The sequence below is a fragment of the Taudactylus pleione genome, unplaced genomic scaffold, assembly GCF_031769625.1.
Source record: "Taudactylus pleione unplaced genomic scaffold, aTauple2 ptg001196l, whole genome shotgun sequence".
Taxonomy (NCBI): domain Eukaryota; kingdom Metazoa; phylum Chordata; class Amphibia; order Anura; family Myobatrachidae; genus Taudactylus; species Taudactylus pleione.
The window spans coordinates 50,936-78,191 of NW_028285597.1; the positions used below are offsets into that span (position 1 = coordinate 50,936).

Here is a 27,256-nt window from a genome sequence, read left to right on the forward strand (position 1 = left end):
TAATGCAGCATGCAGGGTATCACTGTACAGTAAAGCCAGGCTCTATAATAATGCAGCATGCAGGGTATCACTGTACAGTAAAGCCAGGCTCTGTAATAATGCAGCATGCAGGGTATCACTGTACAGTAAAGCCAGGCTCTGTAATAATGCACATGCAGGGTATCACTGTACAGTAAAGCCAGGCTCTGTAATAATGCAGCATGCAGGTTATCACTGTACAGTAAAGCCATGCTCTGTAATAATGCAGCATGCAGGGTATCACTGTACAGTAAAGCCAGGCTCTGTAATAATGCAGCATGCAGGATATCACTGTACAGTAAAGCCAGGCTCTGTAATAATGCAGCATGCAGGGTATCACTGTACAGTAAAGCCATGCTCTGTAATAATGCAGCATGCAGGGTATCACTGTACAGTAAAGCCGGGCTCTGTAATAATGCAGCATGAAGGATATCACTGTACAGTAAAGCCAGGGTCTGTAATAATGCAGCATGCATGGAATCACTGTACAGTAAAGGTTTCGGCATGTTTTTTTTTTTTTTGTGTCTACACAATGTAGGTGCATTCCCCTTCTGACCTCATAGTTTGTACAGATCTAAAAATGACCCATCTGGAGTCTGGTGTAAAATGGAGAGACACTAAATAAACTGCACAATGGGCAATGCTGGATACTAAATAAACTACAATGGGCAATGCTGGGCACTAAATAAACTGCACAATGGGCAATGCTGGATACTAAATAAACTGCACAATGGGCAATGCTGGATACTAAATAAACTGCACAATGGGCAATGCCTGATACTAAATAAACTGCACAATGGGCAATGTCTGATACTAAATAAACTACAATGGGCAATGCCGGATACTAAATAAACTACAATGGGCAATGCTGGATACTAAATAAACTGCACAATGGGCAATGCCTGATACTAAATAAACTGCACAATGGGCAATGCTGATACTAAATAAACTGCACAATGGGCAATGCCTGATACTAAATAAACTGCACAATGGGCAATGCCGGATACTAAATAAACTACAATGGGCAATGCTGGATGCTAAATAAACTGCACAATGGGCAATGCCTGATACTAAATAAACTGCACAATGGGCAATGCCGGATACTAAATAAACTGCACAATGGGCAATGTTGGATGCTAAATAAACTACACAATGCAGGACACTAATTAATCTGCACAATGGGCAATGCTGGGCACTAAATAAACTGCACTATGGGCAATGCTGGACACTAAGGACAGATTTGCAGTAGAGAAAAGTGCAGCGATAGAAAGTCAGATGTCCAGCGGTGTCCAGTGTGCCGGCCACGTGCGTCCATTGTGTGTGAGCTTATTGCAGGACTGATGGCTCTAGGAGAAGACCCTAATATTCTGGTTTTGTGCCTATTGCAGGTTGTGGGGGAGCAGCAGCTGGGGCAGAAGATGAGGGGGAAGCTGAAGCAGGTTGGATAGAAGGTGCCGCCATCCTCTTATCGGTCGTCTGCGTTGTATTTGTCACTGCCTTCAATGACTGGAGCAAAGAGAAACAGTTCCGAGGCCTCCAAAGCCGGATTGAACAGGAGCAGAAATTTACGGTGGTCCGTGGGGGCCAGGTCATTCAGATCCCGGTGGCTGAACTTGTGGTTGGTGACATAGCCCAAGTTAAATATGGTAGGTGTATCCCCTGGCACCATGTACAGTTCTCATTCCAGAGATAACATATGACCTGTGTCCCTTCTGTGTTCCCAGGTGACCTACTCCCAACCGATGGGCTCTTTATTCAGGGAAATGACTTGAAAATTGATGAAAGTTCCCTAACCGGAGAGTCTGATCAAGTCCGCAAATCTGTAGATAAAGATCCAATGCTGTTATCAGGTAATAACCCTGTGTATGGTGCAATGCTGCTATCAGGTAATAGATATGTGTATATGGTGCAATGCCGCTATCAGGTAATAGCCCTGTGTATGGTGCAATGCCGCTATCAGGTAATAGCCCTGTGTATGGTGCAATGCCGCTATCAGGCAATAGATATGTGTATATGGTGCAATGCCGCTATCAGGTAATAGCCCTGTGTATGGTGCAATGCCGCTATCAGGTAATAGCCCTGTGTATGGTGCAATGCCGCTATCAGGTAATAGCCCTATGTATGGTGCAATGCCGCTATCAGGTAATAACCCTGTGTATGGTGCAATGCCGCTATCAGGTAATAGCCCTGTGTATGGTGCAATGCCTCTATCAGGTAATAGCCCTGTGTATGGTGCAATGCCGCTATCAGGTAATAACCCTGTGTATGGTGCAATGCCGCTATCAGGTAATAACCCTGTGTATGGTGCAATGCCGGAGGCTGGAGTTCTCTCCCATAGTTCCGAGGAGCAGCCGGGTGGACCGGATGGCGAAGCAGGGATTAAGGGGCATTATTATCGGGGCATTACTATATGGGCACTACAGGGGCATTACTATATGGGCACTACTACAGAGGCATTACTATGGAGGCATTACCATATGGGCACTACTACAGGGGCATTACAATATGGGCACTACTACAGGGGCATACTACAGGGGCATTACTATATGGGCATTACCATAGGGGCATTACTATATAGCCACTACTACAGGGGCATTACTATATGGGCACTACTACATAGGCATTACTATGGGGCATTACTATATGGGCACTACTGCAGGGGCATTACTATATGGGCATTACAATATGGGCACTACTATATGGGAATTACTATATGGGCACTACTACAGGGGCATTACTATGGGGGCATTACTATATGGGCACTACTACAAGGGCATTACTATGGGGGCATTACTATATGGGCACTACTACAGGGGCATTACTATGGGGGCATTACCATATGAGCTCTACTACAGGGGCATTACCATATGGGCATTACTAAAGAGGCATTACCATATGGGCACTACTACAGGGGCATTACCATATGGGCATTACTAAAGAGGCATTACCATATGGGCACTACTACAGGGGCATTACTATGGGGGCATTACCATATGAGCTCTACTACAGGGGCATTACCATATGGGCATTAATAAGGAGGCATTACCATATGGGCACTACTACAGGGGCATTAGCTCAGGAGGCATTACTATAGGTGCACTGCTGTAGGGGGTATTACTATAGGGGCACTGCTGCAATGCCGCTATCTGGTAATAGCCGGGGATGATGCAATGCCGCTATCGGGTAATGGCCGGGGATGATGCAATACCGTTATCGGGTAACAGCCGGGGATGGTGCAATGCCGCTATCGGGTAATAGCCGGGGATGATGCAATGCTGCTATCGGGTAACAGCGGGGGATGGTGCAATGCAGCTATCTGGTAATAGCCGGGGATGGTGCAATGCCGCTAAAGGGTAATAGCCGGGGATGATGCAATGCCGCTATCGGGTAGCAGCCGGGGATGGTGCAAGGCCGCTATCGGGTAACAGCCGGGGATGGTGCAATGCCGCTATCGGGTAACAGCCGGGGATGGTGCAATGCCGCTATCGTGTAATAGCCGGGGATGGTGCAATGCCGCTATCGGGTAACAGCCGGGGATGGTGCAATGCCGCTATCGGGTAACAGCCGGGGATGGTGCAATGCCGCTATCTGGTAACAGCCGGGGATGGTGCAATGCCGCTATCTGGTAACAGCCGGGGATGATGCAATGCCGCTATCTGGTAACAGCCGGGGATGTTGCAAGGCCGCTATCTGGTAAAAGCCGGGGATGATGCAATGCCGCTATCGGGTAACAGCCGGGGATGATGCAATGCCGCTATCTGGTAAAAGCGGGGATGATGCAATGCCGCTATCTGGTAACAGCCGGGGATGATGCAATGCCGCTATCTGGTAACAGCCGGGGATGATGCAATGCCGCTATCTGGTAACAGCCGGGGATGATGCAATGCCGCTATCTGGTAACAGCCGGGGATGGTGCAATGCCGCTATCTGGTAACAGCCGGGGATGATGCAATGCCGCTATCGGGTAACAGCCGGGGATGATGCAATGCCGCTATCTGGTAAAAGCCGGGGATGATGCAATGCCGCTATCTGGTAACAGCCGGGGATGATGCAATGCCGCTATCTGGTAACAGCCGGGGATGATGCAATGCCGCTATCTGGTAACAGCCGGGGATGATGCAATGCCGCTATCGGGTAACAGCCGGGGATGATGCAATGGCGCTATCGGGTAACAGCCGGGGATGATGCAATGGCGCTATTGGGTAACAGCCGGGGATGCTGCAAAGCCGCTATCGGGTAACAGCCGGGGATGGTGCAATGCCGCTATCGGGTAACAGCCGGGGATGGTGCAATGCCGCTGTCGGGTAACAGCCGGGGATGGTGCAAGGCCGCTATCGGGTAACAGCCGGGGATGGTGCAAGGCCGCTTTGGGGTAACAGCCGGGGATGGTGCAAGGCCGCTATCTGGTAATAGCCGGGGATGATGCAATGCCGCTATCTGGTAACAGCCGGGGATGGTGCAAGGCCGCTATCGGGTAATAGCCGGGGATGATGCAAGGCCGCTATCGGGTAACAGCTGGGGATGGTGCAAGGCCGCTATCTGGTAATAGCCGGGGATGATGCAATGCCGCTATCCGGTAATAGCCGGGGATGATGCAATGCCGCTATGGGGTAACAGCCGGGGATGGTGCAATGCCGCTATGGGGTAACAGCCGGGGATGGTGCAATGCCGCTATGGGGTAACAGCCGGGGATGGTGCAATGCCGCTATGGGGTAACAGCCGGGGATGGTGCAGTGCCGCTATCGGGTAACAGCCGGGGATGAGTATAGTGACTAATGATCACAGGATGCTGGCCGGTGTGCAGACATTTCTTGGGTATATACGTAGGAATTTGCCACTAGTCACATATACAGTGCAGCTGCAGAATCCGGTCATTGTCTGCCTGGAGATGAACACGGCCGGTTACCAGTGGCGTAAGTAGGGTTTTTGGAGCCCAGGGCAAGTTGAAGGATGGTGCCTGCCCCCCCTCCCACACACACACGCCGTGGTCACATACCGAAGGGGTGTGGTCATATACCAAATGGGCATGATCACTGAAAATGGGGTGTGCCAACATGACACGCCACCCATTTCTCGTCACTTTGGGAACATTATTTTCCGTTCCATATGCACCTTAGCTATACGGTGGTTTCTCACAATGTGGGACCTCTGAAGAGATATATCTTCCCTGGGACGATGGTGTCTTCAGTTGGTATTCAATATTCATGTACTGTAGGTCACATCGTCTGGAAGATGCCTTTTTGGGTAGGAATATTAACAAGGTCATCATCGTACAACAGCGGTTCAACGAGACTCTTTCCCCGTGTGTAACTTTCTTCCCCCTGCGTCTCTCAGCCACACAATCTCCCCCTGTGTCATCTCAGCCACACCACCACCTACCCCCCTGCATCGTCTCTTAGCACACTATCGCAGCCACATCACCACCTACCCCCCTGTGTCTCTCAGCCACACCACCACCTACCCCCCTGCACAGCCTCTCAGCACACCATCGCAGCCATACCACCACCTACCCCCCTGCATACTCTCTCAGCACACCATCACCTTCCTCCCTGCGTCATCTCTTAGCCACACCACCACCTATTCCCCTGCGTCGTCTCAGCCACACCATCTTCCCCCCCCACGCGCGTCATCTCTCAGCTCACCATCATCATCTTCCCTGCATCGTCTCAGCACACCATTGCCTCCCTCCCTGCGTCGTCTCTCAGCACACCATCACTTTCCTCCCTGCGTCGTCTCTCAGCACACCATCACCTTCCTCCCTGCGTCTACTCTCAGCCACACTATCTCCTCCCCCCTGCGTCATCTCTCAGCACACTATCTCCTCCCCCCTGCGTCATCTCTCAGCACACTATCTCCTCCCCCTGCGTCATCTCTCAGCACACTATCACCTCCCCCCTGCGTCATCTCTCAGCACACTATCTCCTCCCCCCTGCCTCATCTCTCAGCACACTATCTCCTCCCCCCTGCCTCATCTCTCAGCACACTATCTCCTCCCCCTGCCTCATCTCTCAGCACACTATCTCCTCCCCCCTGCCTCATCTCTCAGCACACTATCTCCTCTCCCCTGCCTCATCTCTCAGCACACTATCTCCTCCCCCCTGCCTCATCTCTCAGCACACTATCTCCTCCCCCCTGCCTCATCTCTCAGCACACTATCTCCTCCCCCCTGCCTCATCTCTCAGCACACTATCTCCTCCCCCCTGCCTCATCTCTCAGCATACTATCTCCTCCCCCCTGCCTCATCTCTCAGCACACTATCTCCTCCCCCCTGCCTCATCTCTCAGCACACTATCTCCTCCCCCCTGCCTCATCTCTCAGCACACTATCTCCTCCCCCCTGCCTCATCTCTCAGCACACTATCTCCTCCCCCCTGCCTCATCTCTCAGCACACTATCTCCTCCCCCCTGCCTCATCTCTCAGCACACTATCTCCTCCCCCTTGCCTCATCTCTCAGCACACTATCTCCTCCCCCCTGCCTCATCTCTCAGCACACTATCTCCTCCCCCCTGCCTCATCTCTCAGCACACTATCTCCTCCCCCCTGCCTCATCTCTCAGCACACCATTACTTCCCCCCTGACGCGCGCGCACACACACCACACACACAGCCAGCCAAGTAAAAAACATTGCCAACGTCAATTGAAAGACATGCCCCCCCCGCGGCAGTCCGACCACTCCCCAGAAAAAAATACTTACCTGGCTGGTCCAGAGCAGCGAGAGCGCTGGGGAAGGAGAATCGCCCTGTCAGTCACACCATCCCCTCTGGTGGCAGCTCTCAGTCAGTATAGATGGAATGATAAGAGAGGCTGCGCACTTCTGCTGCAGCTCCCCCTACAGTCGTCCTGGCAATTATTTCAGATGCAGCACTTCTGTGTGTATCACAGTGTCTGACAGGAAGCCCCCCAGCCCCCACTATTGCGTGATACTATAGGCAGGAGTACAGTACAAGGTTACATGTGTACAATACATACCAGTCTCTGGGAGGATGGGATAGTATTGCCGTTATAGAGTATAGAGCTCAGACCTGGCCTTTGTGTGATGATGATAAATATCAAAATATAAATTGTCACCATTAAATACATACAGTATATATCTAAATACAGTATTATAGCATATCACTGTCTACTCGTACTGTCATCTCATAGTATCTGCTCTTACTGATGTGTCACCCAGTGTCCATAGTATCTGCCCTTACTGACATGTGTCACCCAGTGTCCATAGTATCTGCCCTTACTGACATGTGTCACCCAGTGTCCATAGTATCTGCCCTTACTGACATGTGTCATCCAGTGTCCATAGTATCTGCCCCTACTGACATGTGTCACCCAGTGTCCATAGTATCTGCCCTTACTGTCATGTGTCACCCAGTGTCCATAGTATCTGCCCTTACTGACATGTGTCACCCAGTGTCCATAGTATCTGCCCTTACTGACATGTGTCACCCAGTGTCCATAGTATCTGCCCTTACTGACATGTGTCACCCAGTGTCCATAGTATCTGCCCTTACTGACATGTGTCACCCAGTGTCCATAGTATCTGCCCTTACTGACATGTGTCACCCAGTGTCCATAGTATCTGCCCTTACTGACATGTCACCCAGTGTCCATAGTATCTGCCCTTACTGACATGTGTCACCCAGTGTCCATAGTATCTGCCCTTACTGACATGTGTCACCCAGTGTCCATAGTATCTGCCCTTACTGACATGTGTCACCCAGTGTCCATAGTATCTGCCCTTACTGACATGTGTCACCCAGTGTCCATAGTATCTGCCCTAACTGACATGTGTCACCCAGTGTCCATAGTATCTGCCCTAACTGACATGTGTCACCCAGTGTCCATAGTACCTGCCCTTACTGACATGTGTCATCCAGTGTCCATAGTATCTGCCCCTACTGACATGTGTCACCCACTGTCCATAGTATCTGCCCCTACTGACATGTGTCACCCACTGTCCATAGTATCTGCCCTTACTGACATGTGTCACCCAGTGTCCATAGTATCTGCCCTTACTGACATGTGTCACTCAGTGTCCATAGTATCTGCCCTTACTGACATGTGTCACCCAGTGTCCATAGTAGCTGCCCTTACTGACATGTGTCACCCAGTGTCCATAGTATCTGCCCTTACTGACATGTGTCACCCAGTGTCCATAGTATCTGCCCTTACTGACATGTGTCATCCAGTGTCCATAGTATCTGCCCTTACTGACATGTGTCACCCAGTGTCCATAGTATCTGCCCTTACTGACATGTGTCACCCAGTGTCCATAGTATCTGCCCTTACTGACATGTGTCACCCAGTGTCCATAGTATCTGCCCTTACTGACATGTGTCACCCAGTGTCCATAGTATCTGCCCTTACTGACATGTGTCACCCAGTGTCCATAGTATCTGCCCTTACTGACATGTGTCACCCAGTGTCCATAGTATCTGCCCTTACTGACATGTGTCACCCAGTGTCCATAGTATCTGCCCTTACTGACATGTGTCACCCTATTGCCATAATATCTGCCCTTACGTATGGCACCCTATTTCCATAGTGTTTATCTGCCATGTTGTGCCCCTTACAGGTACCCATGTTATGGAAGGATCTGGGAGAATGCTGGTCACTGCTGTCGGAGTAAATTCTCAGACTGGAATAATTTTTACTCTGTTAGGAGCCAGTGAGATAGAGGAGGAGAAGAAGGAGAAGAAAGGTGAGTGCCACTCATACGGGCAATTCCTCTTACTGTGTAATGGGGAAGCATCGCTTTCATGTTACATTAATACAACATAGTGCCAAGATATGTTATATGTATACAGTACTGTGCCAGGCCATGTTATATGTATACAGTACTGTGCTAGGCCATGTTATATGTATACAGTACTGTGCCAGGCCATGTTGTAGGTATACAGTACTGTGCCAGGCCATGTTATTATATGTATACAGTACTGTGCCAGGCCATGTTATATGTATACAGCACGGTGCCAGGCCATGTTATATGTATACAGTACTGTGCCAGGCCATGCTATATGTATACAGTACTGTGCCAGGCCATGTTATATGTATACAGTACTGTGCCAGGCCATGTTGTAGGTATACAGTACTGTGCCTGGCCATGTTATTATATGTATACAGTACTGTGACAGGCCATGTTATATGTATACAGTACTGTGCCAGGCCATGTTATATGTATACAACACGGTGCCAGGCCATGTTATATGTATACAGTACTGTGCCAGGCCATGTTATTATATGTATACAGTACTGTGACAGGCCATGTTATATGTATACAGTACTGTGCCAGGCCATGTTATATGTATACAACACGGTGCCAGGCCATGTTATATGTATACAGTACTGTGCCAGGCAATGTTATATGTATACAATACTGTGCCAGGCCATGTTATATGTATACAGTACTGTGCCAGGCCATATTGTAGGTATACAGTACTGTGCCAGGCCATGCTATATGTATACAGTACTGTGCCAGGCCATGTTATATGTATATAGTACTGTGCCAGGCCATGCTATATGTACATAGTACTGTGCCAGGCCATGTTATATGTATACAGTACTGTGCCAGGCCATGTTATATGTATGCAGTACTGTGCCAGGCTATGTTATATGTATACAGTACTGTGCCAGGCCATGTTATATGTATACAGTACTGTGCCAGGCCATGTTATATGTATACAGCACGGTGCCAGGCCATGTTATATGTATACAGTACTGTGCCAGGCCATGTTATATGTATACAGTACTGTGCCAGGCCATGTTATTATATGTATACAGTACTGTGCCAGGCCATGTTATTATATGTATAGAGTACTGTGCCAGGCCATGTTATTATATGTATACAGTACTGTGCTAGGCCATGTTATATGTATACAGTACTGTGCTAGGCCATGTTATTATATGTATACAGTACTGTGCCAGGCCATGTTATATGTATACAGCACGGTGCCAGGCCATGTTATATGTATACAGTACTGTGCCAGGCCATGTTATATGTATACAGTACTGTGCCAGGCCATGTTGTAGGTATACAGTACTGTGCCAGGCCATGTTGTAGGTATACAGTACTGTGCCAGGCCATGTTATTATATGTATACAGTACTGTGCCAGGCCATGTTATTATATGTATACAGTACTGTGACAGGCCATGTTATATGTATACAGTACTGTGCCAGGCCATGTTATATGTATACAACATGGTGCCAGGCCATGTTATATGTATACAGTTCTGTGCCAGGCCATGTTATATGTATGCAGTACTGTGCTAGGCCATGTTATATGTATACAGTACTGTGCCAGGCCATGTTATATGTATACAGCACGGTGCCAGGCCATGTTATATGTATACAGTACTGTGCCAGGCCATGTTATATGTATACAGTACTATGCCAGGCCATGCTATATGTATACAGTACAGTGCCAGGCCATGTTATATATATACAGTACTGTGCCAGGCCATGCTATATGTACACAGTACTGTGCCAGGCCATGTTATATGTATACAGTACTGTGCCAGGCCATGTTATATGTATACAGTACTGTGCCAGGCTATGTTATATGTATACAGTACTGTGCCAGGCCATGTTATATGTATACAGCACGGTGCAAGGCCATGTTATATGTATACAATACTGTGCCAGGCCATGTTATATGTATACAGTACTGTGCCAGGCCATGCTATATGTATACAGTACTGTGCCAGGCCATGTTATATGTATACAGTACTGTGCCAGGCCATGTTATATGTATACAGTACTGTGCCAGGCCATGTTGTAGGTATACAGTACTGTGCCAGGCCATGTTGTAGGTATACAGTACTGTGCCAGGCCATGTTATTATATGTATACAGTACTGTGCCAGGCCATGTTGTTATATGTATACAGTACTGTGCCAGGCCATGTTATATGTATACAGTACTGTGACAGGCCATGTTATATGTATACAGCACTGTGCCAGGCCATGTTATATGTATACAACACGGTGCCAGGCCATGTTATATGTATACAGTACTGTGCGAGGCCATGTTGTATGTATACAGTACTGTGCCAGGCCATGTTATATGTATACAGCACGGTGCCAGGCCATGTTATATGTATACAGTACTGTGCCAGGCCATGTTATATGTATACAGTACTGTGCCAGGCCATGCTATATGTAAACAGTACTGTGCCAGGCCATGTTATATGTATACAGTACTGTGCCAGGCCATGTTATATGTATGCAGTACTTTGCCAGGCCATGTTATATGTATACAGTACTGTGCCAGGCCATGTTATATGTATACAGTACTGTGCCAGGCCATGTTATATGTATACAGTACTGTGCCAGGCCATGTTATATGTATACAGTACTGTGCCAGGCCATGTTGTAGGTATACAGTTCTGTGCCAGGCCATGTTGTAGGTATACAGTACTGTGTGAGGCCATGCTATATCTATACAGTACTGTGCCAGGCCATGTTATAAGTATACAGTACTGTGCCAGGCCATGTTATATGTATACAGCACGGTGCCAGGCCATGTTATATGTATACAGTACTGTGCCAGGCCATGTTATATGTATACAGTACTGTGCCAGGCCATGTTATATGTATACAGCACAGTGCCAGGCCATGTTATATGTATACAGTACTGTGCCAGGCCATGCTATATGTATACAGTACTGTGCCAGGCCATGTTATATGTATACAGTACTGTGCCAGGCCATGTTGTAGGTATATAGTACTGTGCCAGGCCATGTTATTATATGTATACAGTACTGTGCCAGGCCATGTTAATATATGTATACAGTACTGTGACAGGCCATGTTATATGTATACAGTACTGTGCCAGGCCATGTTATATGTATACAACACGGTGCCAGGCCATGTTATATGTATACAGTACTGTGCCAGGCCATGTTATTATATGTATACAGTACTGTGACAGGCCATGTTATATGTATATAGTACTGTGCCAGGCCATGTTATATGTATACAACACGGTGCCAGGCCATGTTATATGTATACAGTACTGTGCTAGGCCATGTTATATGTATACAATACTGTGCCAGGCCATGTTATATGTATACAGTACTGTGCCAGGCCATGTTGTAGGTATACAGTACTGTGCCAGGCCATGCTATATGTATACAGTACTGTGCCAGGCCATGTTATATGTATACAGTACTGTGCCAGGCCATGCTATATGTACATAGTACTGTGCCAGGCCATGTTATATGTATACAGTACTGTGCCAGGCCATGTTATATGTATGCAGTACTGTGCCAGGCTATGTTATATGTATACAGTACTGTGCCAGGCCATGTTATATGTATACAGCACGGTGCCAGGCCATGTTATATGTATACAGTACTGTGCCAGGCCATGTTATATGTATACAGTACTGTGCCAGGCCATGTTGTAGGTATACAGTACTGTGCCAGGCCATGTTGTAGGTATACAGTACTGTGCCAGGCCATGTTATTATATGTATACAGTACTGTGCCAGGCCATGTTATTATATGTATACAGTACTGTGCTAGGCCATGTTATATGTATACAGTACTGTGCTAGGCCATGTTATTATATGTATACAGTACTGTGCCAGGCCATGTTATATGTATACAGTACTGTGCCAGGCCATGTTGTAGGTATACAGTACTGTGCCAGGCCATGTTGTAGGTATACAGTACTGTGCCAGGCCATGTTATTATATGTATACAGTACTGTGCCAGGCCATGTTATTATATGTATACAGTACTGTGACAGGCCATGTTATATGTATACAGTACTGTGCCAGGCCATGTTATATGTATACAACATGGTGCCAGGCCATGTTTTATGTATACAGTACTGTGCCAGGCCATGTTATATGTATACAGTACTGTGCCAGGCCATGTTATATGTATACAGCACGGTGCCAGGCCATGTTATATGTATACAGTACTGTGCCAGGCCATGTTATATGTATACAGTACTATGCCAGGCCATGATATATGTATACAGTACTGTGCCAGGCCATGTTATATATATACAGTACTGTGCCAGGCCATGCTATATGTACACAGTACTGTGCCAGGCCATGTTATATGTATACAGTACTGTGCCAGGCCATGTTATATGTATACAGTACTGTGCCAGGCTATGTTATATGTATACAGTACTGTGCCAGGCCATGTTATATGTATACAGCACGGTGCCAGGCCATGTTATATGTATACAATACTGTGCCAGGCCATGTTATATGTATACAGTACTGTGCCAGGCCATGCTATATGTATACAGTACTGTGCCAGGCCATGTTATATGTATACAGTACTGTGCCAAGCCATGTTGTAGGTATACAGTACTGTGCCAGGCCATGTTGTAGGTATACAGTACTGTGCCATGCCATGTTATTATATGTATACAGTACTGTGCCAGGCCATGTTATATGTATACAGTACTGTGACAGGCCATGTTATATGTATACAGTTCTGTGCCAGGCCATGTTATATGTATACAACACGGTGCCAGGCCATGTTATATGTATACAGTACTGTGCCACGCCATGTTATATGTATACAGTACTGTGCCAGGCCATGTTATATGTATACAGCATGGTGCCAGGCCATGTTATATGTATACAGTACTGTGCCAGGCCATGTTATATGTATACAGTACTGTGCCAGGCCATGCTATATGTATACAGTACTGTGCCAGGCCATGTTATATGTATACAGTACTGTGCCAGGCCATGCTATATGTATACAGTACTGTGCCAGGCCATGTTATATGTATACAGTACTGTGCCAGGCCATGTTATATGTATGCAGTACTGTGCCAGGCCATGTTATATGTATACAGTACTGTGCCAGGCCATGTTATATGTATACAGTACTGTGCCAGGCCATGTTATATGTATACAGTACTGTGCCAGGCCATGTTATATGTATACAGTACTGTGCCAGGCCATGTTGTAGGTATACAGTACTGTGTGAGGCCATGCTATATCTATACAGTACTGTGCCAGGCCATGTTATATCTATACAGTACTGTGCCAGGCCATGTTATATCTATACAGTACTGTGCCAGGCCATGTTATATGTATACAGTACTGTGCCAGGCCATGCTATATGTATACAGTACTGTGCCAGGCCATGTTATATGTATACAGTACTGTGCCAAGCCATGTTGTAGGTATACAGTACTGTGCCAGGCCATGTTGTAGGTATACAGTACTGTGCCATGCCATGTTATTATATGTATACAGTACTGTGCCAGGCCATGTTGTTATATGTATACAGTACTGTGCCAGGCCATGTTATATGTACACAGTACTGTGCCAGGCCATGTTATATGTACACAGTACTGTGCCAGGCCATGTTATATGTATACAGTACTGTGCCAGGCCATGTTATATAGTGTGTACACATGTTCTGATATCTGGGATCACTCCCTAATAATACAGTCCCAGCTTGTGTCACATTTATTTATGAGGAACCAGGGAAAGAGACAGAGGGCGATGAGTAAGGATTTGTCAGTAAGTCACTGGTTACTCTGCAGCCATAGCGCCCCCTATTGGTTGTCGCTGCATCACACATCTGTTTCTCATTATGCCATGTATAACATCCTATTTCTGTTTTGTTTTAATCATCATTACACAGGTGTGACAAAGGAGGAAGCGGCGAATCTACCAGGTAGTGTAAGAGCTCCAGGCGTAGTCTGTGCCGAGTGCGCCTGTGCCGAGTGCGTCTGTGCCGTCTCAGTGCGTCTGTGCCGTCTCAGTGCGTCTGTGCCGTCTCAGTGCGTCTGTGCCGTCTCAGTGCGTCTGTGCCGTCTCAGTGCGTCTGTGCCGTCTCAGTGCGGTCTCAGTGCATCTGTGCGGTCTCAGTGCGGTCTCAGTGCGTCTCTGCCGTCTGTGCGGTCTCAGTGCGTCTGTGCCGTCTGTGCGGTCTCAGTACGTCTGTGCCGTCTGTGCGGTCTCAGTGTGTCTGTGCGGTCTCAGTGTGTCTGTGCAGTGTCAGTGTTTCCGTGCAGTGTGTGTATTGTGTGTGTTTGATGTTATGTGGAAGTTTAATGAGTGGGGAATGCCTGCAGATCCACTTTAAAACAATCAAAATAAAATATAAGATGTAACAAAAGAACACAAATCAATAAAAATTAATAAACAAATATGAATATAAATAAATTAAACTGATAATTAATAAATACAAATCAATAAAAAGAAATGAAATAAATTGATCTGTGCAATAGATGTTTATACTCTTTATTTGGGGATGATGGGGACCCGCTGCTGAACTGCAATGCATGAGGGTGACTGTCCCTATCTTACCCTGAGACGCGGAGTTTAGCCTGGATTGTCCTCCGATGCTGGTAAAGACTTCGGCGCTCGGTGCTGTATGGACGCTTGCACTGTGTCTTAAGTGCGGGGGTGGCAGCTTGCTCCGGCTCGCTCCCGTTTTGAATGCGGGGATAGCGGCTTGTTCCGGCCTGCTCCGGTCTCTGTCTTGCCTCCGGCGTGCTTTCTGGCTGATAGCGCTATTCAGGAAAGGGCCGTCGCTTTGTCTGTAGTAAGGGCTCCAACGCGTTTCATCCACGTGACGGACTTTGTCACGGAAGCCGGGCTGTCAGTAGTTATTCCAATTTGTACTTTGGGGTTTGCGCTAATTGGTTAATATGAATTGTTGCACCTGTGCCAACTAATTCACTGATTTCTACTCTTTAGTCTTTATTAGTAAAATACTTTAAAATTGGAAGCCATGAATGTTGCTATTTAAAACCTCTGCTGGAAATTGCACAATTTCATGTATAGAAATATATTGAAATAAAAAAGTAAAATAATATAATTAAAATGAATAATAAATAAATATACAAGTAAATAAATAGTGGATCACAGGAAATGTTTAATGTTTAATTTGCTGTGAATACGGGTTATTTTGGGTTTGTTAAAAATGAGCTCAGGGGGTCATTCAGAGCCGCTCTCGAGCGCAGGACGCTCGCAAGCGGGTCGATGTTGCCCCACTGCGCATGCGCACGACGGAGGGAGCTCTGTCGTGCGCATTCGCGAGACCCGGATAGCGACGGGCTCTCTGTCGCTCCAGGTCTTGCACCAAAGGGGACGTGCTGTCGATGTTGATTGACTGCCAGACGGAGGCGTTCCCATGGGAATGCCTACCGTCTGAAGCCGGCCCCACTGACATCACTAGTGATGTCAGTGGGAGTGATTTTGGCTCTGATAGAGCCAAATCACTCCAGGGCTTGCGGCAGCGAGACCCTACTGCAGGGTCTCCGTCGCAAGCCCGATGGTCTTGACCATCGCGACCCTAATCATGGACGCTCGCATAAGCTGTGGGTGGTAACCCACAGCTATGCGAGCATCCATAAGGACGCTCCATTTTCATGTAGGAGGGCCCTGATTCAGAGCGAGCGCTCTGGTCAGAGCGTCCGGCTCTGAATCAGGCCCACAGTTCAAAGTCTATATTAAGGCCTCCATTTCTGAGCAGTGTGACTGTGGTGTTTGTTCAGTGTGTGTGTGTGTCAGGGCCATAGCTAGGGTAGTGTGGCCGCTGCCATCGCACAGGGCACAATAGGTCAGGGGGCGATGTTTGGGCCTGTCAAATTTATGTTTATTATAATTCTTGCTTATAGCTTCCTCTTATGTCATCCCCAGCATCTCCTGGCCTCCCCTATCTCTTCCCCATGAGGCCATGGCCCTCTCTCAGGTGCACTATATTATGTCCCTATTTATCCCCAGCATATCCTGGCCTCTCCTATCTCTTCCCTGGCCCTTCCCCATGAGGCCATGGCCCTCTCTCAGGTGCACTATATTATTTCCCTATTTATCCTCAGCATCTCCTGGCCTCCCCTATCTCTTCCCTGGCCCATCCCCATGAGGCCATGGCCCTCTCTCAGGTGCACTATATTATGTCCCAAATTATCCCCAGCATCTCCTGGCCTCCCCTATCTCTTCCCTGGCCCTTCCCCATGAGGCCATGGGCCTCTCTCAGGTGCACTATATTATGTCCCTATTTATCCCCAGCATCTCCTGGCCTCCCCTATCTCTTCCCTGGCACTTCCCGATGAGGCCATGGGCCCATCCCCATAAAGCCATGGCCCTCTCTCAGGTGCACTATATTATGTCCCTATTTATCCCCAGCATCTCCTGGCCTCTCCTATCTCTTCCCTGGCCCTTCCCCATGAGGCCATGGCCCTCTCTCAGGTGCACTATATTATGTCCCTATTTATCCCCGGCATCTCCTGGCCTCCCCTATCTCTTCCCTGGCCCTTCCCCATGAGGCCATGGCCCTCTCTCAGGTGCACTATATTATGTCCCTATTTATCCACGGCATCTCCTGGCCTCCCCTATCTCTTCCCTGGACCTTCCCTATGAGGCCATGGTCCTCTCTCAGGTGTTCTATATTATGTCCCTATTTATCCCCAACATCTCCTGGCCTCCCCTATCTCTTCCCTAGTCCTTCCCCATGAGGCCATGACCCTCTCTCAGATGCACTATATTACGTCCCTATTCATCCCCAGCATCTCCTGGCCTCCTCTATCTCTTCCCTGGCCCTTCCCCATGAGGCCATGACCCTCTCTCAGATGCACTATATTATGTCCCTATTTATCCCCAGCATCTCCTGGCCTCCCCTATGTCTTCCCTGGCCCTTCCCCATGAGGCCATGGGCCCATCCCCATGAAGCCATGGCCCTCTCTCAGGTGCACTATATTATGTCCCTATTTATCCCCAGCATCTCCTGGCCTCTCCTATCTCTTCCCTGGCCCTTCCCCATGAGGCCATGGCCCTCTCTCAGGTGCACTATATTATGTCCCTATTTATCCCCGGCATCTCCTGGCCTCCCCTATCTCTTCCCTGGCCTATCCCCATGAGGCCATGGCCCTCTCTCAGGTGCACTATATTATGTCCCTATTTATCCCCAGCATCTCCTGGCCTCCCCTGTCTCTTCCCTGGCCCATCCCTATGAGGCCATGGCCCTCTCTCAGGTGCACTATATTATGTCCCTATTTATCCCCAGCATCTCCTGGCCTCCCCTATCTCTTCCCTGGCCCTTCCCCATGAGGCCATGGGCCCATCCCCATGAAGCCATGGCCCTCTCTCAGGTGCACTATATTATGTCCCTATTTATCCCCAGCATCTCCTGGCCTCTCCTATCTCTTCCCTGGCCCTTCCGCATGAAACCATGGCCCTCTCTCCGGTGCACTATATTATGTCCCTATTTATCCCCAGCATCTCCTGGCCTACCCTATCTCTTCCCTGGACCTTCCCCATGAGGCCATGGTTCTCTCTCAGGTGTTCTATATTATGTCGCTATTCATCCGCAGCATCTCCTGGCCTCCCCCATCTCTTCTCTGGCCCTTCCCCATGAGGCCATGGCCCTCCCTCAGGTGCACTATATTATGTCCCTATTTATCCCCAGCATCTCCTGGCCTCCCTATCTCTTCCCTGGCCCTTCCCCATGAGGCCATGGGCCCATCCCCATGAAGCCATGGCCCTCTCTCAGGTGCACTATATTATGTCCCTATTTATCCCCAGCATCTCCTGGCCTCCCCTATCTTTTCCCTGGCCCTTCCCCTTGAGGCCATGGCCCTCTCTCAGGTGCACTATATTATGTCCCTATTTATCCCCAGCATCTCCTGGCCTCCCCTATATCTTCCCTGGTGCATCCCCATGAGGCCATGGCCCTCTCTCAGGTGCACTATATTATGTCCCTATTTATCCCTGGCATCTCCTGGCCTCCCCTATCTCTTCCCTGGACCTTCCCCATGAGGCCATGGTCCTCTCTCAGGTGTTCTATATTATGTCCCTATTTATCCCCAACATCTCCTGGCCTCCCCTATCTCTTCCCTGGTCCTTCCCCATGAGGCCATGACCCTCTCTCAGATGCACTATATTACGTCCCTATTCATCCCCAGCATCTCCTGGCCTCCCCTATCTCTTCTCTGGCCCTTCCCCATGAGGCCATGACCCTCTCTCAGATGCACTATATTATGTCCCTATTTATCCCCAGCATCTTCTGGCCTCCCCTATCTCTTCCCTGGCCCTTCCCCATGAGGCCATGGCCCTCTCTCAGGTGCACTCTCCTATGTCACTATTTATCCCCAGCATCTCCTGGCCTCCCCTATCTCTTCCCTGGCCCTTCCCCATGAGGCCATGGCCCTCTGTCAGGTGCACTGTATTATGTCCCTATTTATCCCCAGCATCTCCTGGCCTCCCCTATCTCTTCCCTGGCCCTACCCCATGAGGCCATGGCCCTCTCTCAGGTACACTATATTATGTCCCAATTTATCCCCAGCATCTCCTGGCCTCCCCTATCTCTTCCCTGGCCCTTCCCCATGAGGCCATGGCCCTCTCTCAGGTGCACTATAATATGTCCCTATTTATCCCCAGCATCTCCTGGCCTCCCCTATCTCTTCCCTGGTCCTTCCCCATGAGGCCATGACCCTCTCTCAGATGCACTATATTACATCCCTATTCATCCCCAGCATCTCCTGGCCTCCCCCATCTCTTCTCTGGCCCTTCCCCATGAGGCCATGGCCCTCTCTCAGGTGCACTATATTATGTCCCTATTTATCCCCAGCATCTCCTGGTCTCCCCTATCTCTTCCCTGGCCCTTCCCCATGAGGTCATGGCCCTCTCTCAGGTGCACTACATATGTCCCTATTTATCCCCAGCATCTCCTGGCCTCCCCTCTCTCTTCCCTGGCTGTTCCCCATGAGGCCATGGCCCTCTCTCAGGTGCACTATATTATGTCCCCATATATCCCCAGCATCTCCTGGCCTCCCCTATCACTTCCCTGGCCCTTCCCCATGAGGCCATGGCTCTCGCTCAGGTGCACTATATTATGTCCCTATGTATCCCCAGCATCTCCTGGCCTCTCCTATCTCTTCCCTGGCCCTTCCCCATGAGGCCATGGCTCTCTCTCAGGTGCACTATATTATGTCCCTATGTATCCGCACCATCTCCTGGCCTCTCCTATCTCTTCCCTGGCCCTTCCCCATGAGGTCATGGCCCTCTCTCAGGTGCACTATATTATGTCCCTATTTATCCCCAGCATGTCCTGGCCTCCCCTATTCCCCTATCTCTTCCCCGGCCCTTCCCCTTGAGGCCATGGCCCTCTCTCAGGTGCACTATATTATGTCCCTATGTATCCCCAGCATCTCCTGGCCTCCCCTATCTCTTCCCTGGCCCTTCCCCATGAGGCCATGGCCCTTTTTTGGGTGCACTATATTATGTCCCTATTTATCCCCAGCATCTCCTGGCCTCCCCTATCTCTTCCCCGGCCTTTCCCCATGAGGCCATGGCCCTCTATCAGGTGCACTATATTATGTCCCTATTTATCCCCGGCATCTCCTGGCCTCCCCTATCTCTTCCCTGGCCCTTCCCCATGTGGCTATGGCCCCCTCTCAGGTGCACTATATTATGTCCCTATTTATCCCCAGCATCTCCTGGCCTCTCCAATCTCTTCCCTGGCCCTTCCCCATGAGGCCATGGTCCTCTATCAGGTGCACTATATTATGTCCCTATTTATCCCAAGCATCTCCTGGCATCCCCTATCTCTTCCCTGGCCCTTCCCCATGAGGCCATGGCCCTCTCTCAGGTGCACTATATTATGTCCCTATGTATCCCCAGCATCTCCTGGCCTCCCCTATCTCTTCCCTGCCCCTTCCACATGAGGCCATGGCCCTTTTTTGGGTGCACTATATTATGTCCCTATTTATCCCCAGCATCTCCTGGCCTCCCCTATCTCTTCCCCGGCCCTTCCCCATGAGGCCATGGCTCTCTATCAGGTGCACTATATTATGTCCCTATTTATCCCAAGCATCTCCTGGCCTCTCCTATCTCTTCCCTAGCCCTTCCCCATGAGGCCATGGTCCTCTCTCAGGTGCACTATATTATGTCCCTATTTATCCCCGGCATCTCCGGGCCTCCCCTCTCTCTTCCCTGGCCCTTCCCCATGAGGCCATGGCCCTCTCTGAGGTGCACTCTATTATGTCCCTATTTATCCCCAGCATCTCCTGGCCTCTCCTATCTCTTCCCTGGCCCTTCCCCATGAGGCCATGGCTCTCTCTCAGGTGCACTATATTATGTCCCTATGTATCCCCAGCATCTCCTGGCCTCTCCTATCTCTTCCCTGGCCCTTCCCCATGAGGTCATGGCCCTCTCTCAGGTGCACTATATTATGTCCCTATTTATCCCCAGCATGTCCTGGCCTCCCCTATTCCCCTATCTCTTCCCCGGCCCTTCCCCTTGAGGCCATGGCCCTCTCTCAGGTGCACTATATTATGTCCCTATGTATCCCCAGCATCTCCTGGCCTCCCCTATCTCTTCCCTGGCCCTTCCCCATGAGGCCATGGCCCTTTTTTGGGTGCACTATATTATGTCCCTATTTATCCCCAGCATCTCCTGGCCTCCCCTATCTCTTCCCCGGCCCTTCCCCATGAGGCCATGGCCCTCTATCAGGTGCACTATATTATGTCCCTATTTATCCCCGGCATCTCCTGGCCTCCCCTATCTCTTCCCTGGCCCTTCCCCATGTGGCTATGGCCCCCTCTCAGGTGCACTATATTATGTCCCTATTTATCCCAAGCATCTCCTGGCCTCTCCTATCTCTTCCCTGGCCCTTCCCCATGAGGCCATGGTCCTCTATCAGGTGCACTATATTATGTCCCTATTTATCCCAAGCATCTCCTGGCCTCCCCTATCTCTTCCCTGACCCTTCCCCATGAGGCCATGGCCCTCTCTCCGGTGCACTATATTATGTCCCTATGTATCCCCAGCATCTCCTGGCCTCCCCTATCTCTTCCCTGGCCCTTCCCCATGAGGCCATGGCCCTTTTTTGGGTGCACTATATTATGTCCCTATTTATCCCCAGCATCTCCTGGCCTCCCCTATCTCTTCCCCGGCCCTTCCCCATGAGGCCATGGCTCTCTATCAGGTGCACTATATTATGTCCCTATTTATCCCAAGCATCTCCTGGCCTCTCCTATCTCTTCCCTGGCCCTTCCCCATGAGGCCATGGTCCTCTCTCAGGTGCACTATATTATGTCCCTATTTATCCCCGGCATCTCCGGGCCTCCCCTCTCTCTTCCCTGGCCCTTCCCCATGAGGCCATGGCCCTCTCTGAGGTGCACTCTATTATGTCCCTATTTATCCCCAGCATCTCCTGGCCTCCCCAATCTCTTCCTAGGCCCTTCCCCATGAGGCCATGGCCCTCTCTCAGGTGCACTATATTATGTCCCTATTTATCCCCAGCATCTCCTGGCCTCCCCTCTCTCTTCCCTGGCCCTTCCCCATGTGTCTATTGCCCTCTCTCAGGTGCACTATATTATGTCCCGATTTATCCCCAGCATCTCCTGGCCTCCCCTATCTCTTCCCTGGCCCTTCCCCATGTGGCTATGGCCCTCTCTCAGGTGCACTATATTATGTCCCTATTTATCCCCAGCATCTCCTTGCCTCTCCTATCTCTTCCCTGGCCCTTCCCCATGAGGCCATGGCCCTCTCTCAGGTGCACTATATTATGTCCCTATTTATCCCCAGCATCTCCAGGCCTCCCCTTTCTCTTCCCTGGCCCTTCCCCATGAGACCATGGCCCTCTCTCAGGTGCACTATATTATGTCCCTATTTATCACCAGCATCTCCTGGCCTCCCCTATCTCTTCCCTGGCCCTTCCCCATGAGGCCATGGCCCTCTCTCGGGTGCCCTATATTATGTCACTATTTATCCCCAGCATCTCCTGGCCTCTCCTATCTCTTCCCTGGCCCTTCCCCATGAGGCCATGGCCCTCTCTCATGTGCACTATATTATGTCCCTGTTTATCCCCAGCATCTCCTGGCCTCCCCTATCTCTTCCCTGGCCCTTCCCCATGAGGCCATGGCCCTCTCTCAGGTGCACTATATTATGTCCCTATTTATCCCCAGCATCTCCTGGCCTCCCCTATCTCTTCGCTGGCCCTTCCCTATGAGGCCATGGCCCTCTCTCAGGTGCACTATATTATGTCCCTATTTATCCCCAGCGTCTCCTGGCCTCCCCTGTCTCTTCCCTGGCCCTTCCCCATGAGGCCATGGCCCTCCCTCAGGTGCCCTATATTATGTCCCTATTTTATCCCCAGCATCTCCTGGCCTCTCCTATCTCTTTACTGGCCCTTCCCCATGAGGCCATGGCCCTCTCTCAGCTGCACTATATTATGTCCCTATTTATCCCCCACCATCTCCAGGCCTCCCCTATCTCTTCCCTGGCCCTTCCCCATGAGGACATGGCCCTCTCTAAGGTGCGCTATATTATGTCCCTATTTATCCCCAGCATCTCCTAGCCTCTCCTATCTCTTCCCCGGCCTTTCCCCTTGAGGCCATGGCCCTCTCTCAGGTGCTCTATATTATGTCCCTATTTATCACCAGCATCTCCTGGCCTCCCCTATCTCTTCCCTGGCCATTCCCCATGAGGCCATTGCCATCAGCTGCACTATATTATGTCCCCTATTTATCCCAGCATCTCCTGGCCCTCCCTCTATCTCTTCCCCGGGCCCTTCCCCATGAGGCCATGGCCCTCTATCAGGTGCACTATATTATGTCCCTATTTATCCCAAGCATCTCCTGGCCTCTCCTATCTCTTCCCTGGCCCTTCCCCATGAGGCCATGGTCCTCTCTCAGGTGCACTATATTATGTCCCTATTTATCCCCGGCATCTCCGGGCCTCCCCTCTCTCTTCCCTGGCCCTTCCCCATGAGGCCATGGCCCTCTCTGAGGTGCACTCTATTATGTCCCTATTATCCCCAGCATCTCCTGGCCTCCCCAATCTCTTCCTAGGCCCTTCCCCATGAGGACATGGCCCTCTCTCAGGTGCACTATATTATGTCCCTATTTATCCCCAGCATCTCCTGGCCTCCCCTATCTCTTCCTAGGCCCTTCCCCATGAGGCCATGGCCCTCTCTCAGGTGCACTATATTATGTCCCTATTTATCCCCAGCATCTCCTGGTCTCCCCTCTCTCTTCCCTGGCCCTTCCCCATGTGGCTATTGCCCTCTCTCAGGTGCACTATATTATGTCCCGATTTATCCTCAGCATCTCCTGGCCTCCCCTATCTCTTCCCTGGCCCTTCCCCATGTGGCTATGGCCCTTTCTCAGGTGCACTATATTATGTCCCTATTTATCCCCAGCATCTCCTTGCCTCTCCTATCTCTTCGCTAGCCCTTCCCCATGAGGCCATGGCCCTCTCTCAGGTGCAATATATTATGTCCCTATTTATCCCCAGCATCTCCTGGCCTCCCCTATCTCTTCCTAGGCCCTTCCCCATGAGGCCATGGCCCTCTCTCAGGTGCACTATATTATGTCCCCATTTATCCCCAGCATCTCCTGGCCTCCCCTATCTCTTCCCTGCCCCTTCCCCATGAGGCCATGGCCCTCTCTCAGGTGCACTATATTATGTCCCTATTTATCCCCAGCATCTCCTGGCCTCCCCTATCTCTTCCCTGGCCCTTCCCCATGTGGCTATGGCCCTCTCTCAGGTGCACTATATTATGTCCCTATTTATCCCCGGCATCTCCTGGCCTCTCCTATCTCTTCCCTGGCCCTTCCCCATGAGGCCATGGCCCTCTCTGAGGTGCACTCTATTATGTCCCTATTTTACACCAGCATCTCCTGGCCTCCCCTATCTCTTCCTAGGCCCTTCCCCATGAGGCCATGGCCCTCTCAGGTGCACTATATTATGTCCCCATTTATCCCCAGCATCTCCTGGCCTCCCCTATCTCTTCCTAGGCCCTTCCCCATGAGGCCATGGCCCTCTCTCAGGTGCACTATATTATGTCCCCATTTATCCCCAGCATCTCCTGGCCTTCCCTATCTCTTCCCTGGCCCATCCCCATGAGGCCATGGCCCTCTCTCAGGTGCATTATATTATGTCCCTATTTATCCCCAGCATCTCCTGGCCTCTCCTATCTCTTCCCTGGCCCTTCCCCATGAGGCCATGGCCCTCTCTCAGGTGCACTATATTATGTCCCTATTTATCCCCAGCATCTCCTGGCCTCCCCTATCTCTTCCCTGGCCCTTCCCCATGAGCCCATGGCCCTCTCTCAGGTGCACTATATTATGTCCCTATTTATCCCCAGCATCTCCTGGCCTCTTCTATCTCTTCTCTGGCCCTTCCCCATGAGGCCATGGCCTCTCTCAGGTGCACTATATTATGTCCCTATTTATCCCCAGCATCTCCTGGCCTCCCCTATCTCTTCCCTGACCCTTCCCCTTGAGGCCATGGCCCTCTCTCAGGTGCACTATATTATGTCCCTATTTATCCCCAGCATCTCCTGGCCTCCCCTATATCTTCCCTGGCCCTTCCCCATGAGGCCATGGCCCTCTCTCAGGTGCACTATATTATGTCCCTATTTATCCCCAGCATCTCCTGGCCTCCCCTATCTCTTCCTAGGCCCTTCCCCATGAGGCCATGGCCCTCTCTCAGGTGCACTATATTATGTCCCCATTTATCCCCAGCATCTCCTGGCCTCCCCTATCTCTTCCCTGCCCCTTCCCCATGAGGCCATGGCCCTCTCTCAGGTGCACTATATTATGTCCCTATTTATCCCCAGCATCTCCTGGCCTCCCCTATCTCTTCCCTGGCCCATCCCCATGAGGCCACGGCCCTCTCTCAGTTGCACTATATTATGTCCCTATTTATCCCTGGCATCTCCTGGACTCCCCTATCTCTTCCCTGGCCCTTCCCCATGTGGCTATGGCCCTCTCTCAGGTGCACTATATTATGTCCCTATTTATCCCAAGCATCTGCTGGCCTCTCCTATCTCTTCCCTGGCCCTTCCCCATGAGGCCATGGTCCTCTCTCAGGTGCACTATATTATGTCCCTATTTATCCCCGGCATCTCCTGGCCTCCCTTCTCTCTTCCCTGGCCCTTCCCCATGAGGCCATGACCCTCTCTGAGGTGCACTACATTATGTCCCTATTTATCCCCAGCATCTCCTGGCCTCTCCTATCTCTTCCCTGGCCCTTCCCCATGAGGCCATGGCCCTCTCTCAGGTGCACTATATTATGTCCCTATTTATCCCCAGCATCTCCTGGCCTCCCCTATCTCTTCCCCGGCCCTTCCCCATGAGGCCATGGCCCTCTCTCAGGTGCGCTATATTATGTCCCTATTTTTCCCCAGCATCTCCTGGCCTCCCCTATCTCTTCCCTGGCCCTTCCCCATGAGGCCATGGCCCTCTCTCAGGTGCACTATATTATGTCCCTATGTATCCCCAGCATCTCCTGGCCTCCCCTATCTCTTCCCTGGCCCTTCCCCATGAGGCCATGGCCCTTTTTTGGGTGCACTATATTATGTCCCTATTTATCCCCAGCATCTCCGGGCCTCCCCTATCTCTTCCCCAGCCCTTCCCCATGAGGCCATGGCCCTCTATCAGGTGCACTATATTATGTCCCTATTTATCCCCGGCATCTCCTGGCCTCCCCTCTCTCTTCCCTGGCCCTTCCCCAAGTGGCTTTGGCCCTCTCTCAGGTGCACAATATTATGTCCCTATTCATCCCAAGCATCTCCTGGCCTTTCCTATCTCTTCCCTGTCCCTTCCCCATGAGGCCATGGTCCTCTCTCAGGTGCACTATATTATGTCCCTATTTATCCCCGACATCTCCTGGCCTCCCCTCTCTCTTCCCTGGCCCTTCCCCATGAGGCCATGGCCCTCTCTGAGGTGCACTCTATTATGTCCCTATTTATCCCCAGCATCTCCTGGCCTCCCCAATCTCTTCCTAGGCCCTTCCCCATGAGGCCATGGCCCTCTCTCAGGTGCACTATATTATGTCCCTATTTATCTATGGCATCTCCTGGCCTCTCCTATCTCTACCTAGGCCCTTCCCCATGAGGCCATGGCCCTCTCTCAGGTGCACTATATTATGTCCCTATTTATCCCCAGCATCTCCTGGTCTCCCCTCTCTCTTCCCTGGCCCTTCCCCATGTGGCTATTGCCCTCTCTCAGGTGCACTATATTATGTCCCGATTTATCCCCAGCATCTCCTGGCCTCCCCTATCTCTTCCCTGGCCCTTCCCCATGTGGCTATGGCCCTCTCTCAGGTGCACTATATTATGTCCCTATTTATCCCCAGCATCTCCTGGCCTCTCCTATCTCTTCCCTGGCCCTTCCCCATGAGGCCATGGCCCTCTCTCAGGTGCACTATATTATGTCCCTATTTATCCCCAGCATCTCCTGGCCTCCCCTATCTCTTCCCCTGCCTTTCCCCATGAGGCCATGGCCCTTTTTTTGGTGCACTATG

General features: G+C 50.4%; 1 protein-coding gene across 1 annotated transcript in view; it reads left to right on the plus strand.

Moving 5' to 3' along the window:
• LOC148451042 (plasma membrane calcium-transporting ATPase 2) overlaps positions 1-27,256 on the plus strand; it is a gene marked incomplete at its 5' end in the record, with an annotated part of 455,435 nt that overhangs the window by 47,677 nt on the left and 380,502 nt on the right. The window contains 4 exons of the mRNA XM_088462347.1: positions 1,407-1,664; positions 1,743-1,868; positions 8,588-8,713; positions 14,640-14,672. Of these exons, the coding sequence (XP_088318473.1) occupies positions 1,407-1,664; positions 1,743-1,868; positions 8,588-8,713; positions 14,640-14,672 (543 nt within the window). The remainder of the gene's footprint in view (positions 1-1,406; positions 1,665-1,742; positions 1,869-8,587; positions 8,714-14,639; positions 14,673-27,256) is intronic.